The following is a 22,933-nucleotide window of genomic DNA, read 5'->3' as shown; positions in this document are numbered from 1 at the left end:
AAGAGCGAACCAACCATGATACAGCAGATTGCAACATCAGATTATAATAAAATTAACTCTGCGTCATCCAAAAATATCAAGAGAATGAAAAGACAGACAATCAACTGGGATGAAATATTTGCAATACGTAAAACCAACAAGGGATCAGTACCAAGAATACGTAAAGAAATCCTATAAATCAGTAAGAAAAGGGCAAACAACCCACTAAAAAAATGAGTGAAAGGCATGAACAGGCACTTCGCACAAGACGAAATATGTCCTCTATAAATATGCATAGTGATGCCTACCTCACAGGGATCAGAGAGGTGCAAGTCAAGGCCACAAAGAGATGATATTTATACCTATTTAATTAACAAAAATGAGGACATCAGACAACCCTAGGGATGTCGATGAATGATATTCACCCACTGACCACTTTGGAAACCACAACCACTTTGGAAAGCCATTAGGAAATGTCTTGCAAATTCAAACTTTCACACACACTCTCCAGCGCAGCATTTTGTCTCTTTGGAACCTACTATTCCTTGTGCATCATGAGACACGTACAAGAAAGTACCCACAGCACTGTTTGTAAAACAACAGAATGGAATCAACCCAAACACCCATGACAGGAGAAGGGGCAAGTCAATGGATGCAGGATGTACAGTTTGTGTCGTGGAGTATAAGGAAATAATGATGAATGAGCCACAGTTATAGGCAGCAACATAGGAGAATATCAAATGCATAATTTGGAGTGGAAAAACCAACTCAACTTTTGAATAAAGTTCAAAAGCAGACAAAACTAAACTAAAATTCCTAAAGTTGTTTCTTTAGGAATACACACACGTGATATAAAAAGATTTTTAAAAAAGCTAAGAACATATCTTCTAGGGTGGCTTTCATTGAAAAGATAATGATAAGTGTTGATGAGGATGGGGAGAAAATGGAACCCTTGTACATTGTTGGTGGGAATGCAAAATAGGGCACCTGCTTGGAAAGCAGTCTGGCATTTCCTCCAAATGTTAAGTGATATGAGTTTGCAATATAGTCATGATATGGCCCAGCAATTCCACCCCTAGGTATCTACCTAAGAGAAATGAAAAGTTAACATTCATGTAAAAACGTGTCCATGAATGTTCAAAACATTATTCATAATAGCCCGAGTGAAAACAACGCAAATATCCATCAACTAATGAATGAATAAATGAAATGTGGTATATTTATACAATAAAAAATAAAAAAGAGTGAGGAACTGATTCACGGATGAACCCTGACAACATTTATGCTAAGTGAAAGAGCTCAATCACAAAAGACATGTATGATTCCACTTATAGGAAATGTCCAGAAGAGGCCAATCCATAGAGTCAGAAAGTAGATTTGTCGTTGCAGGGACTGGGGAGAGGAAGTGGGTAAGTGATTTTTTTGTGGGTATGGGGTTTCTTTTTGGGGTGATGAAAATGATCTGGAATTAGCGATGTTGCACAACTCTGAATATACTAAAAACCACTGAATTGTACCCTTTAGAAAGATGAATTGTATGGTATGTGAATTATATCCCAACAAAACTGTTTTTAAAAAGCAAAGAAATCAAAAAAACACAAATTCAGGATAGCGGTTACCTCTTGGGAGAGCATCTGGATAAATGTACATTATTGGCAAAAGTTTGGTTTTTCAGCTGGATGGTGGGTTCGTGACTGTTTATTACGTTATTAAATAAAAACAAGAAGGCCATGCATGGATCTTTGGGAAAAAAGAAACATTTAACTCATTCAATTTTACCAGAACTATATTAATTAGGTACATATATCAATACCTATGTCTTTCTGTTCCGAGAAACAGTGAATAAATGTCTTTTTCTTCAACAGGTTGTGACCAAATTTGTATTCGTGGCAAACACAAGATGGCAGAATTTCAAAGGCAGGTTAAATAAAATGCAGGCTAAGAATAAAGCCAGTGGGTAGTTACGGTTAACTTGTGGTGGGCATGGTGATGAAATAAAACCTTTTTCATTTCCAGCCTCTCTCCCTCCTCAGTAGCTGTGGCCTGGCCTCACAGATGACAGCGGGTGGGACACTCGCAAGGGACAGATAGTCACGTCAGGTGGGCTGCACCTGGTGCGTGTTAACGGCCCCAGAGGTGGGCTGGGCGGCGCCCTGACCTGCTCTCTCTCCTGGACCTCGGTCAGCATCACGATCGTGTGGCACTTCCACTCCCAGACCATCCTCCAGAAGTCCTCTACCGTGTGCGCCAGGGGCCCCTGGGTGGCGATGAAGTAGTCCTTCTGCCGGTAGCCCTTCAAATGGGAGCAGAGGTTAAAGTCCGACTTCCTTCCAACCCATTTCCACCGTGGGACATGTGAGTGTAGGACAGCCCAGGGCCGGATGAGGGACAGTACTCTCCAGGCTTCCAGGGCCTGAGCCAAGCCCCAGCTGGCACACGCTCAGGAAACGGGTCAAGATGCCCAAGCTAGACAGCCCCCCTTCAGCCCCAGGTCACCTCTGAATGGGTATAATGAACCCCTTGCTTGGCTGGCTTTGATTCTAACATGTCTGTATGTGTCACAGCTAAGTTAGTATCGCAGTGGGGCAGCAAGCCTGGGCATGGAGTTAGAGGAAGTGGGTTCAAGTCCCAGGTCCTCCCCTCGGGCCCAAGTGACCCCTGGCACAGCGTTCTCATCTGCAACGAAGATCCTCGCACAGACTTGGCTGCTACGCTCTCTCCTGCCCATTCATCAGCTAACTCTGCTGTGCACTAGGCAGCCTAAGACTGGGCCTGAGCACAATCGTGCTGTCCACGCACAGCACATGCGAGAGAAAGCGTGTGCAAGCACGGAGAGAGGGCTGGTGTGCAACAGAGAGGTAAAAGGGAAGTCACTATGTATTAGAAGCAGAATGGAAGGCTTCCCTGGTGGCGCAGTGGTTAAGAATCCGCCTGCCAATGCAGGGGACACGGGTTCGAGCCCTGGTCCGGGAAGATCCCACAGGCCACGGAGCAACTAAGCCCGTGCGCCACAACTGAGCCTGCGCTCTAGAGCCCGCGAGCCACAACTACTGAGCCCGCGTGCCACAACTACTGAAGCCCGCGCACCTAGAGCCCGTGCTCCGCAACAAGAGAAGCCACCGCAGTGCGAAGCCCGCGCACCGCAACGAAGAGGAGCCCCCGCTCGCCGCAACTAGAGAAAGCCCGCGCGCAGCAACGAAGACCCAACACAGCCAAAAATAAATTAATTAATTAAGTTTTTTTAAAAAGCAGAATGGAAAAATAGCAAATTATTTAGCAGCGCACCTACATCCTCTATTTCCAAAGTTCCTTATTCATTTTCTTTAAGCAAGTGTCTGCTAACGAAATGGTTTGGATCTCTGTGGGCGTGTCCATCCTTTCTGATTGTGAAAGCAAGTTGATCAAGAGTCTCTGTGATTACAGGTGAAGAGAGCATGCGTCCTCGCCAGGCACGCAAGCAGGGCGGGGCCGCTGCACTTACGTCTATAAAGGACGCGTTGATGTAATCCGTGTACTCCTGGCCCCTTTTCATGGAAAGGATGACGCGGTTGAAGTCATCTGCAAAGCAGTGCGTCCCCTGGGTCAGAACCAACCCCATCCTGCCTTGCAAACTTGAACATGCTGCTAGGAGCTTCCGAGACATAAAACTTATGGATAAAATCACTAAAAAAAGTCAATTCATCGGAAGGTTTACTTTCTAAAATAGGTTAATCCAAGTGGCCCAGGGAAGTTGTGCTTTATCAGGAAAGTTCTAAAGTAATCCACTTATCGTTCTCATTTGTCATAAACTGAGGTAATTCCTACCAAAATATAAGCATTAAAGTAAATTTAAAGAGTAAAAGGAGTGTGGCCAGGCAGGCAAGCCGGGGTAGCCGGCCGGGGACATCACAGCCACTAAGACCCTAGGGTCTGAGGCTGAAGAGGACTTGCTCAGCCCACACACCGCCTGCCTGGACAGGTCCACGTGAGATCCCACTCCTGCCCGAGCTTGAGTCCAGGAGGGGAGGTGGAGGGGACGTCTGGACGAGGCGCTCCTCTTCCCCTCAAGGTGGATGCCCTCCCCTTTCCCCCATGGTTCATCTGATGCTCCTGCAGGCCCCCAGGCCCTCCCTCCCCCCAGACCCCGGGCAGCCCAGTGCCCGATGCCCCCCTGCCCACGGTTTGCCCGTCCCCAGGCCTCTTCCTGGAAGGTCTCAGCTGAGTTTGGTCCTGCTGCACATCCTGGGCCAGGACCCCCGCTCTGTGTACAGGGGGCTCCATGCCTCTGCCCAGGCTCGGGGGAGAACTAGATGACATGTAGAATCAGGAGGCACTGAGTCAGGCCAGGATCTCACTGCTTCCAGGAAGTCCTCCCTCTCCTGCCTCCACGCCCAGGTCATAAGCTGCCCGCCTGACACCCACAGGACTGTCTGGGTCGCGCGTGCCTTCCCCACACTTGACAGAGCTCCCAGAGGGCGCCCTGCCCTTGACCCCTGGTTTACAGGGGTGGGTGGGCCATGACTTCTTAGCACCTGAAGCCAGAGGGTACCAGTCCGATCACACCTGCCTCAAGGGTTTACCCTCCGCGGCCCGGGCTGCCTTACATGGGATGATCTGGATGACCCTGGCCTTCTTCATGTTGGCCGGCAGGTTGCCTGTCCTCATGTTCTCCTTCATGATGCGGACATTTGTCAATTTCTGCAGCCAAGAGGACACAGCCGTGCAGTTAAAACCCGGACATTCCCGAGAGATCACTCAGCCTTCTAACAGCTCTACCGTCAAGGGCACCTGCTCAGTGGAAATACCTGTCTGCATCTGCAGACATTTCCCGAGTCTTGGGAAATAAAAGTGTATACACGACACGCCCCCTGCACAGATGGTTGCTAAGCTCTGAAAGTCCCCAGTATTCTTCCCTCGGAAGTCACGGGCAGGACGGCTCCCCTGCTTTTTCTGGGGTCAATCAAGGGGGGAAGCAACTGAAAGCAGCTTCGTGTGAATGGCGGCCCTTAAGTCGGCACCTACCCTGAACTCCTCCTCCAGCCCGACCTTGTCGAAGTGGGTGGCGCTGCCGTGCAGCGTCTGCAGGTGCTTCTCCAGGGAGGACACGTCCAGCTCGGTGTCCCCGTAGAGGTAGTACTCCAGTAAGGCTTGGTAGATGAACGTGTACTGCATCTGTGGGGAGACGCAGATGGGCTCCACGGGGGCCCTTCTCTTCCCTTTTGTGTAAAGGGAAGGAGGTTTGGGGGCAGACTCAGATTAATGGCCATTTATAACGACCATCTATGGCCTTGACGGCGTGACAGCGGGCGTGACTGAGGACCTTCTCCCTGCCGGGCACCACTCTGCGTGCACCGTCTTGGGGGGAGGGCACACAGCCCGGGGCGTCTGGGTTTGCTGTGCGAAGCTCACACCAGGACGGGCGGCTGGGCCCGAGGAGGGCGTTACTCACGTCCGTCTGAACCATCTGAGGCCGCTGATTGCGGATTCTGGACACGAAATCAAAGACGTCCACCTTTTGCTCGGCATGCATCATGTCCATCATGGCATCGATCACCATGAAGGTGCCCGTCCGGCCCACGCCCGCGCTTGGGGAGGAACAGAGACGCCAAGTCGTGAGTCACATTTCCCCGAAATGAATGCCAGGGCCCCGGAACACGCCTGCAGCCTGGACGGGAGGACACCCCGCCCTCCACAGAGCCTTCCACTTCATCCCTGAACACCAACTTTCCTCGGTTAATAAAGAGCAAATCCAGGCGAGGCCACCAGAGGGCACCACAATCTTAGTGGAAAGACCTCAAATCTCTCCCTCTACCTGGAAATTGTGTCGTAAGCCTCGGGTGAGTTGTACAGATAATTTTTCCTCTATTACCCAATGTCGTCTTCTCCTTATCACTTGTGTAATTGGATTTTTTATTGTCACGCTTGATATGGCTTTTCCAGGCTCTTCATAAGAATGGAGAACCCCAGGTCAGGTCTGCTGGCCCTGGAGCCAAGGTCATGCAAACGGGGGCTCTGTCTGGGATCCTAGCCCTCACCTCTGGGCTGGCGGGGGCCAGCTGGTCCTTAGGGGCTCCACTGAGAGGTCTCCGCCTCGGGAAGCTGCCCGATTCCATTCCTGGGTCCGGGTTTCCTTCCCTCCCAGTGCTCTCCCCACAGCAGTCTGTGGACATTCTCTACCCGCCACCCCACCTGTCTCATCTAGATGCCCACCAGCCAGTGAGGGCCGTCCATATGTGTCTCCCCAACACCCAGGGCTCAGGGGGCACACAAACGGACTCAGCCAACATCCGCTGGACGAATAAACCCCTAATGGCCCAGACTCATGTGCAGCGTCGACCAGAACTGCACGTGGCAGCCCAGGGTGTCGGGTTAGTTGGCTGAACGGGGCTTTACCCCTCTGGCCCCTGCAGCCAACGTGATCTTTTAAACGAAAAGGCTCACAACTTAATGAATGAAGTCCCCCACCCTGTTCCTCTTTCTGGGGGGAGGGTGGTACCGCTCTTTCCAGACCATTAGTCTCCAGAATGGTGCTAGGACAGACAGTGAAGGCCCTCGCCCTTGGAAGGACTCCCCGCTCATCACACTGAGGGGAGGGGAAGCAGACGAGACAGGAGAGGCTCCTTCAGGAGCCTTGGCTCTTTACAAGCGCAAAGTAAGAGAAAATCATCAGGTGCAAAGCCAGTTAAAGGCGCCCCACCCAACAGGTCAGTGGTAAGGGCCGGGAAATAGCGGGCTCGAGGCTGCGAGAGCCCAGGAGGCCCAGGTGCACGCGGGGCAGAGGGTGGGGAGCACCTGGGAGCAGGGAAAGGGACCAGGCCGGTTCCAAGAGGAAAAGCCCCGGGCCAGGCGCTCTTTCCCTGCTGGGCTCTGCATGCTGGTGCAGAGCTCACAGCCCTAGCTAGAGACTCTCCCTGCTGTTTCTACAGGGCCCCCGGGCAGGCAGTGGGTTCTTTTTAAGGGATTAAGGGGGAGATGTTGAGGGTGAGTGTGGGAGAGAGAAAGAAATTGCAAAACCTCCCACCCCCAGGCAGTGCACGTTCTGGAGCCCCAGGAGACCCCGTGAGAAGATGAACTTGGAGGAATGAGGAGGTCTAGTCCGCTCCCCCCGAGACTGGAGGCTGCCAGCCCATGGGAGCCTCTTCCCTGTTCCAGGGGGGCCTCTGGCTGGCCTGAACTCCTGGTGGGAACTGCTGTCACCACGTGACCTGCTGCCAGGCAGAGCCCAGACCACCCAACTGCCTGCAGGGGACCTCAGCTCTGCGGGAAAGCACAGACCCAGAGAGAAGGGCTTCCCTTCCGCGCACACAGAAACGCGCTGGCAAAGCAGAGCACAGAGCAGCAGGGAGGGCCGGGAGCTGCATTGGCGGCACGGAAATAAAGCATTACCCCGGAGAGACTACTTCTGTGTTCAATGGCAAAGGCTGGGATTCACAGCCACAGGGGAGCCAAGGATGGAAACCAAGATGAAAGGCAAACGCACCTTCCCGGGGCACCTGTGGTGAGGGGGAGGGGAGCAGGGGAGGGCCGCATACTGAGTTTTCACACGCACGGTGGATCCAGAGGCATCAGAAGAGAACAGAACTAACGGCTCCCTGCAGCCACCCCTGACGCCACACAGAGGCTGCTTCTTCATCCCCTGCCCTCCAGAGCACAGCCGGTGGGCCCCTGAAGCTGATGGGAACTGAGCACATAGCCCCCTGCCAGCGGCTTCTCCAGCGGAGGGCCCTTCAAACTCTCCGCCCTGATGACAGCTGCCGGCGTCGACCCCACCGACTCGGCTACCATCTCTGCAGGGTTCCTCAGAAATCCCCGTGCAGGAACTCAGGCCTGTGGCCCGGCTGTCCAGGCTTGAGGAGGAAGGGCCCTGCTCACTGGGTGTCACGCTGACTGGACACTGGGTTTCCAGCTGTTAAAGACAGGGTCGTTCTGAGTATCACAGCCCTGCCAGGGGCAAAAGGCACCTGCACCTAGTGACACAGGTGCTCTGAACCTGCCACACGGGTGTCCAGCAGAAGCGGCACCCAGACTCTGGCGTCCAGGACGTCTGAGAACAGGGGCTGCCCCCTCGAGGGGGCCAAGCGGGGCTAGACCATGTCCCACCCCCTCCAATGCAGCTGCTGGGAGGAGCGTGCAGGGCCAGGTAACGGGACCCTTACAGGTGTCACCTCACCTGATGTGTAGTTGCTCAGCTCCCAGGTGCAGATCCAGGATTCCATCCCCGGCCAGGACGCCAGGCGCTCCCCCCCAGCGACCCCCAAACCTCCCAGCCTGGGCAATGAGGGGCACAGCAGAAGCCCCCGGGCTGGGGCAGAGAAAGGATCTGGCCAGCACCTTCGGGCTCTGACCGTGCATCTGCCGAAGGATGAGGAGCACGGCTGGGGAATGTTCTCATCTTTGTGCCTTTGTCTTAAAAAACAAAACATGCGCACACCAGCCGGCCACCCAGAAGTCCAAGGCCTTTCCATGAACACGATTTTTGTGTTCGAAGCCGAACTGGCATTTAGTCATGAGCTACAGAGGGGGTGGATTTGAGCCCGACTCTATGGCTTGGGGAGCTCGGAGCAAATAAGAGCTCAGCGTGAGAACAACCAGAGGATGTCCCGGTATGCAGAGGCAGAGGGGAACATGTTCTGGGAAAAGGAATCATTTCATAACCTGCCCTTCCACCACCTTAGTTGCTGCGACTGTAACCACAGCAGCAGCAACTTACATGGGTGCAGTGCCCAGCATCCTGCAAAGCCCACTCCCAGAGGTGAGTCCCAGCCCCTCCGAGGCTGTCCTCCCCATTACAGACGCGTAAGCCTCTGCTGAGAGAGGTCAAGTGGACGCCCTACAGAAGTGCGGTTTCCATCTCTGTTCCTTGAGGTGACCTGAGGGTCTCCGGGGGGCGGGGAGGTGAATGGCAGAGTTCCAACCCCACCATCAACCTGGGACTCTTGGCTCTTGTCTGGGTCCGACATTAGGCTTTCCCCCCTGGTGGCATTGAGGAAAGGGCTCTGCCGCCCCGGATGGGGAATATCCCTCCAGCTCTTGCCCTGAGGGATTCTCTGAGCTGCACCCAGTATCTGGGAGGTGCTTTCACGTCGCCCCTGCTGCCCCTCTGCCCACCCGGCTATCCGTCCCCTGCTGATTTTCCCACGAGGGCCTGAGTCCTCCCTGGAGGGCCCGCCCCGTGGCCCCGGCCCCGCACGTACCTACAGTGGACCACTATGGGCCCGGCGTGCGTGGGGTTGAGTGTCCTCACTTTTTTCAGGAACTTGAGCATCCCGATGGGGGTGAAAGGCACTCCGAAGTCGGGCCAGCTGGTGAAGTGCAGCTGGCAGACGAGCCGAGGGGCTTTGCAGCCGTCGGGGAGCTGCTGCGGGGATACACGGAGATGTGAGCGGGTGGGGCGGCCCCTATGCCTCCCCAACATCACGCTCTGAGAATGCTTGCTTGGGGTCCCCCTCTGCCATCCAGGTGTGGGCAGCCATGGGTATGGGTACAGGGGGGGCCCATCAGTGAAGGCTGGACGCCCCAGAGTGAGAGACCCTGATTCTTACTGCCGGCTCTGGACACAGCACCATGGCAGCAGGGGCAGCAGAGCAGGACCCACGGTCACCTGTCCCAGGACCAGGCCAGGCCAGGACCCAGGCAGCCAGATACATCCCTACAGACGGCCCCAGGGCTCATGGACCCCGCTGGGAGGCAGGGTGGCTACATCCCAGTGTGCCTAGCTTTTATGCCTGTGTAACTACCAACAGCATAAGCTTTCACTCTCATAAGCATCTTAATTTTCGGGGAAAAGATGTGGTTGGCCTACCCTCGGGAGACCCCTCCCATCCCCCGCCTCAAAGCCTCTCTCAGATTTTATTACCCAGAACCCAGGAGTTTGGTTCTCTGCCCAAAGCCACAGAAAGTTATATGGTGTATTGCGAAGTTGTGTGTGTGTGTGTGTGTGTGTGTGTGTGTGTGTCTGTGTGTGTGTGTGTGCGTGCTTTGGGGAGGCAGGCAGGCCAGGGATAGTAAGAACGATAAAGCTCATCCTCTTTCCTTTTTTGCTGTGGTTTCTCAGAACCTCAGACTCATATTTTGTAATCTAACTACACCTCTCACTCTATCTTTGATTCCTGATGACACGACCTTCTGTTTTCTCTGGGTTTTTTAAAATCTCTTAAACCTCTACTTCATCTGCCTTGCGTACACGTGTCTTTATTGAAGACTGCCTTAAATCCTTTCGGGGAAGGAAGGACTGCGGGAAATCAGTGGGAAAACTAATGAGGTGTTTCAGACATAATTTTGAAACTGCTAAAAAAAACTCACCTCACCATTCCAGCGTGTGAAATGACACTGTGTCACTGAGTGGGGACCCCCATGACCCTCCCACTGACTCGACTTCCTCCACCCAGCAAGGTCCCTGGGAGCCAGGAACATCCGGCACTGACTCAGAGCCCACGTGCACCTGTCTGCCATCTGCCCTGTAGACTCACGGCCTGGGCCCACTAACGACCATCCCGCATCCCCGCCCGGCACTTCCTCCAGCCTCATCCTCCGCTCGTGAGAGCCGCGGGCAAAGCTCTTCCTATTATAAACGTAGACAGGTATCGACTCCCTCCCCTGCTTCTCCAGAAAGCCCAGGATGTCAGGTGCTTACGGACTGAATGCAGAACTTCCGGACGGTGTAGTCCACCAGGACCACGCAGTCCTCCACGCACACCCGGATGCTTCCGTAGGTCCAGCAGCCCTGGTCCGGCCAGTACTGATAGCACTTCTCCTGCGTGGAACAATGGAACAGAAACAATAGGTCTGTTTCTGGGACCTTTGAGCACCTCGTTGCCCCCTCCCTGGCCATGGCCGCAAGGCCTCACACACACCAGCTTCCCGTGAAACAGTCCTCAGCTGGGGAAGCGTGTTTCCATCTTATCAATGGGGAAACTGAGGCCACACAGCTGGGGGACGGCAGGGCTGAGACCAGGATCGGACCATTTCCAGTTCATGTCTCATTCACGCATCCACTCACTAACCCCACACATCGACCGAACCGTCTGGCTGAGCTGCCCCTGCAGAGCCGGGGACCAGAGCAGAAGTGGCCTCACCTGGGAGGGGCTGCCCTAAGCCCCCGAGGACCACGTGCTCCCCAAACACTGCCCGTCGGATTCAGGACAAACTAAATTTGCATCCCGCCCGTCCTCTGTGGGAGAGTCATGAGCCTGTGGCCAGCTGAACGTTCCTAATTTTTCTCCAGCCGGGAGGAGGCCGATGTGGGAATCTGCAGAGCGGGCACCTGGTCACAGAGAGGCCCTTCCTTTGCCTTCCCTCCCCCAGAACTACCAGAGGGCCACACGAGAGGGTGGGGATGGGGCCTCCGGCCCCTGATCCCAGGTTGTCCTCCTACAAGGAGGACCTGAAGGCATGAGGCCCACCTAAGGGGGAGACATCTGCTCCACAGCCAAGGGAGAGGCCCTGGGGTCAGCAAGCCGTTTACCCTGGAAACTGCCCACAGGGCACAGCTGTCGAGTCACGAGGGATTAATAATCTTATAAAACAAGAGTCAGCTGGTATTCACCAGCTTGTGTGATGACACCCACTAGACAACTTCCCCTCCACGGCCCGGGCCCGGGTGACTCGCAAGGGACCCCGAGGAGAAACCAAGCCCTGAAGGTCCTGGTTCGGGACAGTCTTGGCCTCCTAGGGACCCTCCAGAGATTCTCACCTTGACAAACTCTCACTCGGGGACCCGAGGGCTGTTTCTCAGGCCCCCAGGGGGCTCAGTGTGTGCACTGTTTCCACGCCCTCGGCCTCCCGTCTACATGGCTCCCGTCTACGTGGCGGGCACCGTCCCCTCCCTCCCATCAGATCATGAGATGCCAGAGCACCTACATTTCGCAACAGCAAGTCAGGATGTTGAAGCCAGGGAGACCACAACAGAAGTGTAAGCGATTAAGAAAAAGGGAACTCTATTGAGAAATGATTTCATCTGAAACGGTGAAAATCAAGACACAGAAGCAGGCCAGCTCTGAGTCACAGAGACAGAAAAATGCAGTAGGATCTTTCTGCAGAGAAAGATGGAGGGAAAATGTCAAGTAACGTAGCAACAGGATCACTGATGGGGGAGCTGGGGGCATCTTCTGAGTCCCGCCGCTTCTGCACTGGTCTCCTTGTGTCTCATGTTTATAAACAAGCCCCCAGAAGCCTGGTCCCAGGGGACACGGGGCTCCAGGTCAGCCTCCTCTTCTAGGGCCAGATCCTGCCGCAGCACCTGCCCAGAGCGTGGGGACACCTCCCGCGCAGCCGCCCTGCCCCCGGGGCCGTGTCCCTGCCCGGGAACCCCCTGCTTCCTCCCCTTTCCGGTGAGAGAGGAAGGCCAGGGCAGGATTCACACAGAGAAGGCTGGCCCTCCCCAGCCCTGTCCCAGCTCCCTGGAAAACAAAAGAAAACCCCTCTCCTCTCCCCTACCGGAAAGTGTGGGTGGAGCCTTTTCCGGTGCTTTTTTGGGCGGAACAAATTAGCGATGGTGGCGGCCGCTCCGGCTGCCCCGCCTGCCGCCTGGCCTCCCCATCCGGGCCCCAGCTGAGGTCCCCACGGCCTGTCACTTCCATCTCAACGGGCAGCCCCGCCCTCCAGCCCCGGCCCCAGCCAAGCTGCCTGGGCTTCGCTGGGGACAGGCCAGCCAGCCCCAGGCCAGTGCGTGACGATGGAGCGCAGGGCGCGGGGTCGGGGGAATCAGGGCCTCTGGGCCCGTGCCTGGCCGAGTGCCAGGACGCGCAGACCCTGGGAAGAGGCCAGCAGGACACACGTCTCCCTCCAGGCTGGGTCTTCCTCCTGGTCTGCTCGTGCCCACCCCTGTGCTGGCCCTCACGCTGGAATCTGAGAGAAGAACAGTCTCCCTGCCACTAGCGTCCATTCCTCCAGCTTCCAATTCCTTCCTTCTGGAGAGCGAGCGAGAGCTCACTTCCTAAAGCACAGGCCCCAGCTTACTGCTGAGAAACCCACCGAGGGCCTCCATTGCCCACCCGTCTCAGCCCGATGTTCAGCCCCGGTTCCCTGATGCGTTTGTAGCCGCTCTGTCCCCCGCGTGGGCATCCTGGATCTGGTCCAGCAGATCGCTCCCGGCCTCGCAAACACACCTCCCCGCCCCAGTGCCTCTCTCCAGCTGCATCTCATGCAGTCCCTCCCCCCACCAGCCCAGTCTTTGAGACCCAGCGACACCATCACCCCCTAAACGAGCCCTCCTGCCCCGGTCCTGGCCCAGGACCCAAGGGGGGCCACCCCTCCTCTCCTCCACACCTCCAGAGCCACAATCATGCTGTGTTCCGGTTTATCCTACAGGGTTCTGTGTCCCTTTGGCTAAAAAGTGAGTGACTCCCAGGCATGAGAATGTCCCGGTGTCTCTGCACCCTCAGCCTGGCCTTGCCTTCCGGGTGGCCCATCCCTCCCGGGCCACCACTGTCCCCATTACTCTCCTCTATATTTTCTGTCACCTCCTGACATAATCTACATTTACATGCTCTCCGTTTGGCGCCAGCCCCCGTCAGTGGAATAGAAATTGCATGAGGGGTCTGCCGGGCGGCTCACTGCATGCACCCCACCTGGGGAAGCCGTGTCCAGGAGACAGAGGCCAACGTATACCTGTCCCCGTAGGAAATGTCCCCATAGGAAATGAACCAGCTTAGCCTAGAGACTTCAAGTTCTTATAATGTACATGCATTACATAATTAGCGTAATTAGAAACAGCTAATTAAACACACTGACACGACAAATCAGTATTACTTCAATACGCCTTGTTTTTTCAAATGCATTTCTCTGGTCTGAATTATAAGCGGGAAATCATTTTTTTTATGGTCTGAGGCTCAACACATTATACGTCCAATATACTAAAAATCTCTATATTAAAATCCATTGCTCCCACCATGGAGTAGCCTACCAGAGGTGACCCTCAGCTGAAAGAAGAAAATTCTGCATCATTTTTATATCACAGTCTAGGACAGTGAGATCCTTGGAACACAGAGAATTTATTTCAAAATAAAAATGCTGCGAGCCACCGGGTGTTTTTTCTCTTCTGCAGTGACACGCGGGGGGCGGGGGGGAGAGAAAGGAAAAGGAAGTGGCAAGCAAACCCCCAGCTAAGCAGCTGAGAAGAAATTGCTGGTGACTCAGAGGCTGGGTTTACCTCTTTTCTTTCTTTCAGGTTCGTCAACATGACGATGGTTGCAGACTTCTGTTCCCAGATCATTCTCCAGAAGTCATTCACTGTCTCCTGTTTAGGGCCTGTGGGTAGAGGATGGTCCCGAAGTCAGACAGAGAGGTCGCTGCGAGCCCCGGGCCTGTTGCCCTGGCTTTCAGGCCCCCGGGACGGCTGCTCCCCACCTGCCCTGAGGAAGGGGGTGATGGGCCTGCTGGTGCATTTCACACCCTACAGAGTCCCAGAACCCAAGTAGATGGCAGCCTCCCCATTCTGTCCTACCACTCCCCCCCGATATCCCGCTGGGGCTGGGAAATCCTCAGGAGCCAAGTAAGACCCAGTTGGGTGATTATCTTCATGGGCAGTAAAGGCTATTCAAATGGGAGCTGGGTTTCAAGCTGCCTGTCAAAGTGGTTTGTGGCCACTGGGGTGCTTGTCAAAGCCTCAGAATATGACCCTCCATCCAGAACTGCTGAAGCAGAGTGTGTATATGTGTGTGTGTGTGAGAGAGAGAGAGAGAGAGACAGAGAGAGAAAGAGAGAGAGAGACACACTGTAGGCTGACCGACCCGCGCACCATGTCTAACCCCCCTTCCTCTGAAAACATCTCATTTTCTGGCTGCCCTGACAGCCAGTAATGCTGTCCAGTGAGATGTGGGCTGAAGTCCCTGGGGAGGGGATCTGAACAAAAGATAAAGTGTCCCTGGAAGAAAGTCCTCTGCCCATTGCCCTCTTTCCTGCCTGATTAGGGACACAGGGCCTCGAGGTGCAGAAGTCATTTTGTGACCCTGAGGATGACACTACGGAGGGTGGAGAGGTATAAAAGAGGCCCCTCTGCCCTGAGCTGCCGCCCCAGCCCTGGGCTGCTTCCCCCGGATGTCTGCTTATAAGAACGAAAAAGACATTTCTATTGGTGTCAGCTAGTGTTTGTCAGGTTTTCTGACATTTAAAGCTGGGCCTATTCCTGACGGACTGTGGGCGTATGTGTATCTCCCTATTTTTCAGGGAATGTGCATTTAAGATTTTGATCTACACTGAATTTTGGGACCCACGGCTCTAAAGACTCTTGCTGAGGAGTGAGGACGTCCAGGAAACCTAGTTTTAGCTCCAGTGACACCCAACCGCACTGGCTCCTGGGGATGACAACCCCTGGGCAGATGGACGAGATGCTGGATTGAAAGTAATCAAAATCACAAAGAGGGTTACCTGCGAGGGTTAAGGGCTGTTTTCACGGCTAAAGCGTCCTCGTGGTTATGGCCTTGAACTGGAAAGCTACTCACTCCCTTCCCCGCTGCTCCCCAAACCCGACAACTTGGAAGCCACGTAGAGCTCAGCCAGCCGAGAGAAATTCAAGGTTTTCTAACGCAAGTATCGACAGGCTGAAACGGCAACCCAGACCACTGGGCGTCTGGGTTTAAATCATGCAGGTGTGGAAACAGATCGTGTGTCTGTCTGTCTGTCTGTCTGCACATACACATCGTGTGGCTGCACATCTAACATGCCTGTTGTGTAACAGACGCCCCCAAATGCTCCATGTCTGTCTGCCCTGACCACAGACGGGGGGCATATGCTCTCAGGGGTTCCAACTCTCCTGCTCCTTTGAAGCCCTGTTCCTAGGAGGAGTTGCCTCACCTCACAGTATAATGCTTCTCAAACTCTGGGAACGCTGGCCAAAATGCAAATTCAGGGACAGCAGCAGGTTGGGGGTGGGGCCTGAGCTGCTGCATTTCTGACCAGCTCCCAGGGGATGGGACACTCCTGGCCAGTGAAGCAGACACAGTGAGTGGCAAGGCTGTGTGAGATTCATGACAGCTTTGAATTCTGTGCTTAGGGAAAGGCTAGACGGTCTCTGATCGGCCATGTAGATGTAGCAGCACACATACGTACAAAAAGCCAATGTAAACCCTCAGGATGGCTGGTACCGGATAAAGAAGCAATCGCCTTCCATGTCATTTTACCAAAATCACGTTCAGAAAGTAACTTAACAAAAAGCTTACCTTGAGCTGCTATGAATTTATTCTTCTCTTTATAACCCTAGAAAAATAAAATCAGATTTATAATTTTTCAAAATTATCACTGTGGAGGGATTTTGTTGTTGTTGTTAGGAAAGTAACACGTATCCATCATGGAGAATTTGGAAAACACAGAAAAGTACGAAGAAAACTCACCAGGAATTCCAGAAATAACATGCTATTTTTTGTATATCCCTCTCCAGTATTTTTTCTGTGAATACCTTCCCAGACACACACACAAGCAGAAACACAGACACACACACACACACACATATATATATATTTTAATTGGTTAATATGTATGTATTGAATTTTTATAATAATTTTAAATTTCTAGTAAATGATCTTTTAAGGTTCAACAAAAATGGATTCTTAATAATCCATTGTGTATGATTTTACCACAATTTATTTAACTGGTCCCCTCTGTTCTGTTTGGTCAGTGATACAAATAATTCTGTAACGGACATCCTTTGGGCTTATCTGCATCTTGAGAACGAATTCCCGACACAGGTGCTAATTCAAAAGGCCCAGCACTTTTATGCTCTCTGTGCTGTGACCACTGTGGCCACTGTGCTCAGGAAAGTTGTGACAATTTACATCTGTGGCCCCAGAGAAGAACGTGCCCAACGGTCATGATTTACACTCAACCCACAATGGTCCAGACGTGAGTGTCATGCTGGGTGGGGGGCTGGGCATACTTACATCTATGTATGAAGCATTGATGTAGTCTGAACATGGGGTTCCGTCCACTTGGCTTAAAATCACCCTGGAATGGTCATCTGCAAAAAAAGCCAACACAAAAACCATGACATTAGGACAAGGGAATCACATGCACAGTATTAAACACTACAAAGGATGTAACCATGGCGATCACGGGACAGAAGGGACATTCTCCTTAAACATTCCCACGAGATCCTCAGTGTCCTGAGGTCGGGGATGCACCTGTTGTACCTCAGCACTGAGGACAAGCCAGGCCCCAAACAGGAGCTCGATACAACCTGTGGGATGATGACAGGTACGAATTTCAGGGTCCAGGAGTCGGTCCGCTGAGCCATCACGTAGACACAGCAGAACGTGCGGGGCCCCTACAGTGTGATGGCAATATTCTCCGAACCCCAAATCGGGCCCCAGTACTGACCAGTGCGGGTGCCCTCAGGACCACTTCTGGGGTCCACTCTCCCAGGCTTTCCAGGGGGAGCACAGCTCTGCCTCTGGACACATGGACACGAGGCTCCGGGGTTTGGGACTCCAGACCCCAGTCCTCACACTCAGCTCTGCCCCAGAGCAGGAAGGTCAGCCAGATTCACATGGACCGACTGGGCAGGATGGGCCACCGCCTGGAAGATTCCGGCCTGTGCTACAAGCGGTTTTCCAGTGTGGGAGGGCCGACCAGGGAGGGCTGTGTGTGAGTGTGTGTGTGTGTGTGTGTGTGTGTGTGGTGTGTGTACTTGTGGGGTGTATAGTGGTGTGTCTTGTATACAGTGTGTGTAGTGTGTGTTGTATTTACGTGAGTGTGGTGTATATGTGTGTTTGTGGTGTGTATGTGTATGCTTGCGGTATGTATTTGTGTGTACACACATGTGGAGGAGTTTTCAACTGGGGCCCTATGTGACCTATGTGGGTCCATGTCACTTCTGCCTTCAGGGGCCCCTTTCTCCAAAAAAAAAAAAATTATATTTTACTTTACAACTGTATTAGTAGTTGGTATAAAGATGAGTGTGAGGGACTTCCCTGGTGGCGCAGTGGTTAAGAATCCGCCTGCCAATGCAGGGGACGTGGGTTTGATCATGGTCCAGGAAGATCCCACATGTCACGGAGCAACTAAGCCCGTGAGCCACAACTACTGAGCCTGTGCTCTAGAGCCCGCAAGCCGCAACTACTGAAGCCCGCACGCCTAGAGCCCGTGCTCTGCAACAAGAGAAGCCACCACAATGAGAAGCCCACGCACCACAACCAAGAGTAGCCCCTGCTCGCCGCAACTAGAGAAAGTCTGTGCGCAGCAACAAACACCCAACGCAGCCAAAAATAAATAAAATAAATAAATAAATTTATTAAAAAAAAAAAAAAAAAGATGAGTGTGAACCAGGCTGGATTAGGTATATATTTTCTTCTGATTCGAAAAGAAATTAGATGGTTTCATGGGTCCCTACAGGTGGTGTGGCCCCGGCCCTGGCTCTCCCCGCTGGTGGGTAAGCGGCCGGCCGCTCCCAGGAGTAGAAATATGAAGGATGCCCAGACTCGGCCCGGGGCGCGGGGATCAAGCTGCATCTGCGTTTATTATGCTGCGCTGGGCACAGCGCATGGTGGGTACTTCATCTGTATTTACTGCATTAATTATTGAATAGTTCCACGTCCTGGTCCCTGCTTTGTCCCCTCCTAGTCACAGGTTGTACGTCTCCCACTTACATGGAAGGAAGCTGGGTTGACTGCGAGCGGGTGGCCTCAGACACCTGCTGTGTGGACGCCGCACCACTGCCGCCAGCGAGCACAGGCCGGTGCGGCTCTCAGGGTCACCACGGCCCACACAGGGCGGTCAGGGTGTCCAACCTCAAACTCGCAGCCCACAGAGGCTCGGCCATGAGACCCTCCTGCTCGGGGGCTGACGGCCCTGAGGCAGAAATAGCTCTGGCTGAACACGTATAAAGCGAGTTGAACATAATTTGGACCAATTTACCCTTTTGAGGGCAGCTATAGGAAGCAGGGGGTTAAAAATAGCATTCTGGTCACATTTAGCATCTTGCAGTTCTAAGAGCTTCCTGTCTTTTTACTCTAAAAAGTCACACTTCTCTTTCAAAACACTATTTCCTAAAATGGCGCTTTTTTCCAGAAAAGAGGACGCTCTCTTGCTACCAGCCATGGAGCCCCTGGAACATGCAGCCTGTCAACACACCTGGCATCTTGACCTCTGTCCTCAGAGCTCCCTAGAGCCACATCCAGGACCGGGCTCCTGCCCCAGGGGCATCTCGTAAATCTGATACATTTACAGCCAATCTCTGCTTGGGGAAGAGGGGGAGGGGCAGGGAAGGTGTACCGGACTGAGGGCCTTGGGCCCCCCCCTTGACCCTGACCCCACCCTGAGTAAGAGCAGGGTCTCCCAGCCTTGGGACCGCCTGCACGATACCCCCGTGATCCAGCTGCCGCAGGGCATCTCTGGCCAACTGCTCAGTTTGATCAGATACGCTTCTCCTGTGTCTGGCTGATGCCAAACGCCAGATGCCACCCAGTTGGCCATCTCCAGGGCCCACCCCGAGTACCTCCAGGCCACTGTTCCGTAAAACACATCCTCCCACCAACATGGAACACTCACACATCCTGGCAGAGGTCCCGCGGGCCTGTGGGGATGGCCAGCACCCTCAGTTACCTCTGACGTGGCACTCCTGGGCCAGGAGGGGCTGAGGCTGGACCCACATTTTCATACATGCAGGAAAGGCCAACTCCCTTCCATAGTACGAGCTGGAGGACACGGCTTAGAGATGCTGTGCCGGTCCTGCTGGTCCCCGCTGGTGATCCTCCGGGGAGGCGGTGCCCACTCCCCTGGCCATCACATCTGGGAGCAGTGGTGGGTGCAGGTAATTCCTACACCTGGCCGCTAATTCCGCCCGGTTGAGCTCCCACCAAAACTACTTAATTAACAATGTAATCGTTAGTTTTAAAAGATACAGTGTTCAGTGAGTGATAAGGAAAGGAATGCAGGCCAGGAACCTAGGAAAGGGCTTGGCGCTGAGTGAGTCCTCCACACGTACGTTCTGCAGTCAATGCATGAAGTAATTAATTAAGCTAGTTAATTCAACTAATACTAGATGTTAACTTCCAAATATCCTGATTTTTATTCGACAAAAAACATTCCAAAGATCCCCAACCTCCTTCATGGTTTTCCTTTCCCTTGAGCTATTCAAGCCGAGAAACTTGCCTCTGATAAGCCTCACTCAATCTAACAGCAAGTCCTCTCAACATGATCATTGCAGTGTGTCCAGAACCGGACCCTGGTCCAAGCCACCCTCTCAGCTCGGCTGTGTGACCACAGTGGCCTCCTGACCCGTCTCCCTGGTGCTCCCTTGGCTGCCTCTACAAATATGTGTTGGATGAAAGACTGCTTAGTTAATTTCTCTGGTTTTAGTTGACCCAGGCTCATGGTGGGCTCTGCAGAAAAAACCCCACAAAAAAAAAAACCCCAAACAAATAAACAAACAAACAAAACCACAAATAAATCCTATGCATGCAAAATGGGAAAGAATTGTTTCTATCAAGTGCTGATAATCCAGAGACCACAGAGATGAGGCGGGCCACAGCTTCTCCTACCTACAGAGAAGATGGACGCAATTCTAACCCTAAAAATGCAACCAAGAGCCGACATGCTGAGGGCCAGCACAGGCCAGCTTGCTCCATCCCACGGAAGCACCGCCCGAGAAGGGAGGTTCCCTGGAACGGGGTAGGCCTTGGTTTGGGGTTCAAACGTGAACTCCCTGGAGTTTTTTGAGGCTGCCCTTCTGTTAGCCCGATGGCAAAGCCAACAGGAGGGCCCAGGATGGAGGAAGGACGTCGCAAACCTCCCGGGCCAGCTTCTACAAAGGCAGCTTGGAACTCTGGGGGTCTGTCTTGGAACCGAGGCCAAGGTGCAGCCCATCCAGCAACGCCCCTGGACAGATGTGTCTGGTCCCTGGTCCCCCACCCCCTGGAGGCCACCCTCCCCCGCCCATGGCCACCTTTAGCTGTGATGGTAAAGATCCAGTTACTTCTAAGCCTTCCCACAAAGCTGCCAATGTCAGACAGCTCTCTTATTCTATCACTTCTGTCCTTGGTACAGGAGCCTTGTTGCTGGTGGCAAGAGCACTGCGTCCAAGACGGGAGATGCCCAGGGCCACCAGCTGCCCGAGACCCAGGCACAATTTGGGTCCATAGGAGGAGCCCTGCCAGCCGCTGCAGGGGGCACCCCTCTTGGGCAAACAGACCACGCAGCGCAGGTCTCAACAGTGAACACAGGCTTGGCCGCCAGACCCAGAGCGACACAGGCTACCCAAGTCCTGGGTGGGAGACAGACACCTAGACTCCCCGTTGCGAAGGCTGAGCCGCTGCGCCGACCCAGGCCCTGATCTCCAAGCCCCAGAGCATCTGCTGCCTGCACAGGCAAGGTCTCCAGTAGCTGCAAGGCAAGGCTGAGTTTAGTCAAAATGCCACCCATCACGCAAAAAAAGTAAAATCTTACTGGGAAGGATGTTGGGGTATCTGTTTTTTTCTCTGTTTTCTTCTTTATTGGCCAGTTCAAAAGTTCCTTGTATGTGTCCAGACGGCAGTGACTAGAAGAAAACGCAGGGTCAGCACTAAACGTGAGGAATCCAACACCGTGTTTCCGTCACCTCCCTACTGAGCGCAGGAATCAAGAAGTCTGGTCTCTGAGCACCTCCAGTGCTGGGCCTGTCTCTCTGCTCCTGCCTGTGGAAGTCTCTGCCTCAGGCGCTGGGCCAGCACCGGGCAGAGATGTGATGGAGACACAGGCCCGCCTCCCCTTGGGCCCGCCGTCTAGTGGGGCCAGCGGAGGTGCAGATAACGTGATGACCCACAGCTGGACCCCGAAGTGCGTTAAGGCAGGGGCTGGCCCGTGCATGGCCACCAAACCCCCAGGACTCACAATATTGGTCCAGAGCAGGCCCTGCACAAGTACGTAGGAACTGGCCACAGCAGAGCTCTGACCCGGGAGCAAGGACCCAGATGCTGGGCTGAAGGACGAGGAGAGTGATGGCGAAGGACCACCCTCGAGCCCTCACCTGCTGAGGGCTTGGTGTGCTCTGAGGACCAGTGGGACAGGCGCAGCTGGGGGCTCCTTGAAAACGCAGACCTCAGGCCACCCCAGGCCCGCACAGCAGCTACCCACTTCCCCAGGGGACCTGCACGCACCGCCCTAACCCTCCCTTTGTCTTAGAGGAGGAAAATGAGTATAGGGGCTCAGCTAGGCCCCTAGAGCTGACGTGTGGCACAGCGGGTGTCAGCCCAGCGTCCTGACTTCTAGTTCTTTCCACTACTCAGAGGCCCTCGGCTCTTGTTAGCTCCAACTGTCTTCCTGTTTGCTCGCTGCTGGGGAGCTCCATGCTCAGGGGGGCTCCTCGAAGTGCACAGTGGGAAAGAGCCTTCTGAACCCCCAAATCACATCCTTCAACATTCAGCCTGACCATCAGATGAACCAGGGGTCACTGGTGTTAATATCCATCGAGTGTTTACAATGTGCCAGGCACTGAGGGAGGAGCTGGGTTACCTGCCTTCACAGCTTACCTATTATCAGGTGACACTAGGATCACTCCTGTTTTGCAGATGAGGAAAGAGAACCCCGGGGTGGCTGCAGAATTGTCCAGAGTCACCTGGCTAGCACGTAGCAGGCCGTGGGAGGGCACCTGGAGCTGGCACCTGGACCACGAGAAGGGCACTCGCTTCCTTAAGTGTAGGGACAAGCAAGGGCTTCCCTGTGTCCAGCTGTAAGTGCCCAGGAGACTGAGGCACAGCCTGGGATCAAAGCCAAGGGCCCGAGTCGGGTCTGCAGCCCCCGGGGGCCCAGAGGCCCCTTCTCCCGGGTCGGGGGTTTCTCCATCACAGACCCAGCCCCGGCCAGCCCATGTCCTCTTTCCCCACCACACCCAGTGGCCACAGGCAGAGGCTCTCCAGGGCCAGTGTGGAGGCCAGCCCGGCGGGCACCTGGGCAAGGCTGGTGGGCAGTCCTCTGCCAGACCAGCACCCCCTCCGCCTGGAGCTCTTGGCTCTTCATTGAGCTGTCTTAACACTGAGTTTCTTGATCAAACCTCAACGTGAAATTTGTA

At 54.1% G+C, this 22,933-nt stretch overlaps 1 protein-coding gene across 3 annotated transcripts in view; it reads right to left on the bottom strand.

The window, feature by feature from the left end:
• PTPRE (protein tyrosine phosphatase receptor type E) overlaps positions 1 to 22,933 on the bottom strand; it is a 41,962-nt gene that overhangs the window by 5,188 nt on the left and 13,841 nt on the right. For all 3 annotated transcript variants that reach the window (XM_068549085.1, XM_068549086.1, XM_068549087.1), the window contains 11 exons: positions 21,334 to 21,424; positions 16,833 to 16,909; positions 16,116 to 16,152; positions 14,108 to 14,205; positions 10,592 to 10,711; positions 9,153 to 9,316; positions 5,408 to 5,543; positions 4,981 to 5,130; positions 4,563 to 4,656; positions 3,461 to 3,537; positions 2,138 to 2,272 (listed from right to left, as the gene is read on the bottom strand). In XM_068549085.1, coding sequence (XP_068405186.1) covers positions 2,138 to 2,272; positions 3,461 to 3,537; positions 4,563 to 4,656; positions 4,981 to 5,130; positions 5,408 to 5,543; positions 9,153 to 9,316; positions 10,592 to 10,711; positions 14,108 to 14,205; positions 16,116 to 16,152; positions 16,833 to 16,909; positions 21,334 to 21,424 — 1,179 coding nt within the window. The remainder of the gene's footprint in view (positions 1 to 2,137; positions 2,273 to 3,460; positions 3,538 to 4,562; positions 4,657 to 4,980; positions 5,131 to 5,407; positions 5,544 to 9,152; positions 9,317 to 10,591; positions 10,712 to 14,107; positions 14,206 to 16,115; positions 16,153 to 16,832; positions 16,910 to 21,333; positions 21,425 to 22,933) is intronic.

Source organism: Eschrichtius robustus, chromosome 7, assembly GCF_028021215.1.
Source record: "Eschrichtius robustus isolate mEscRob2 chromosome 7, mEscRob2.pri, whole genome shotgun sequence".
Classification (NCBI taxonomy): domain Eukaryota; kingdom Metazoa; phylum Chordata; class Mammalia; order Artiodactyla; family Eschrichtiidae; genus Eschrichtius; species Eschrichtius robustus.
The sequence above is the reverse complement of the archived record's forward strand: the minus strand, read 5'-3'. Positions and strand labels throughout refer to the sequence as shown.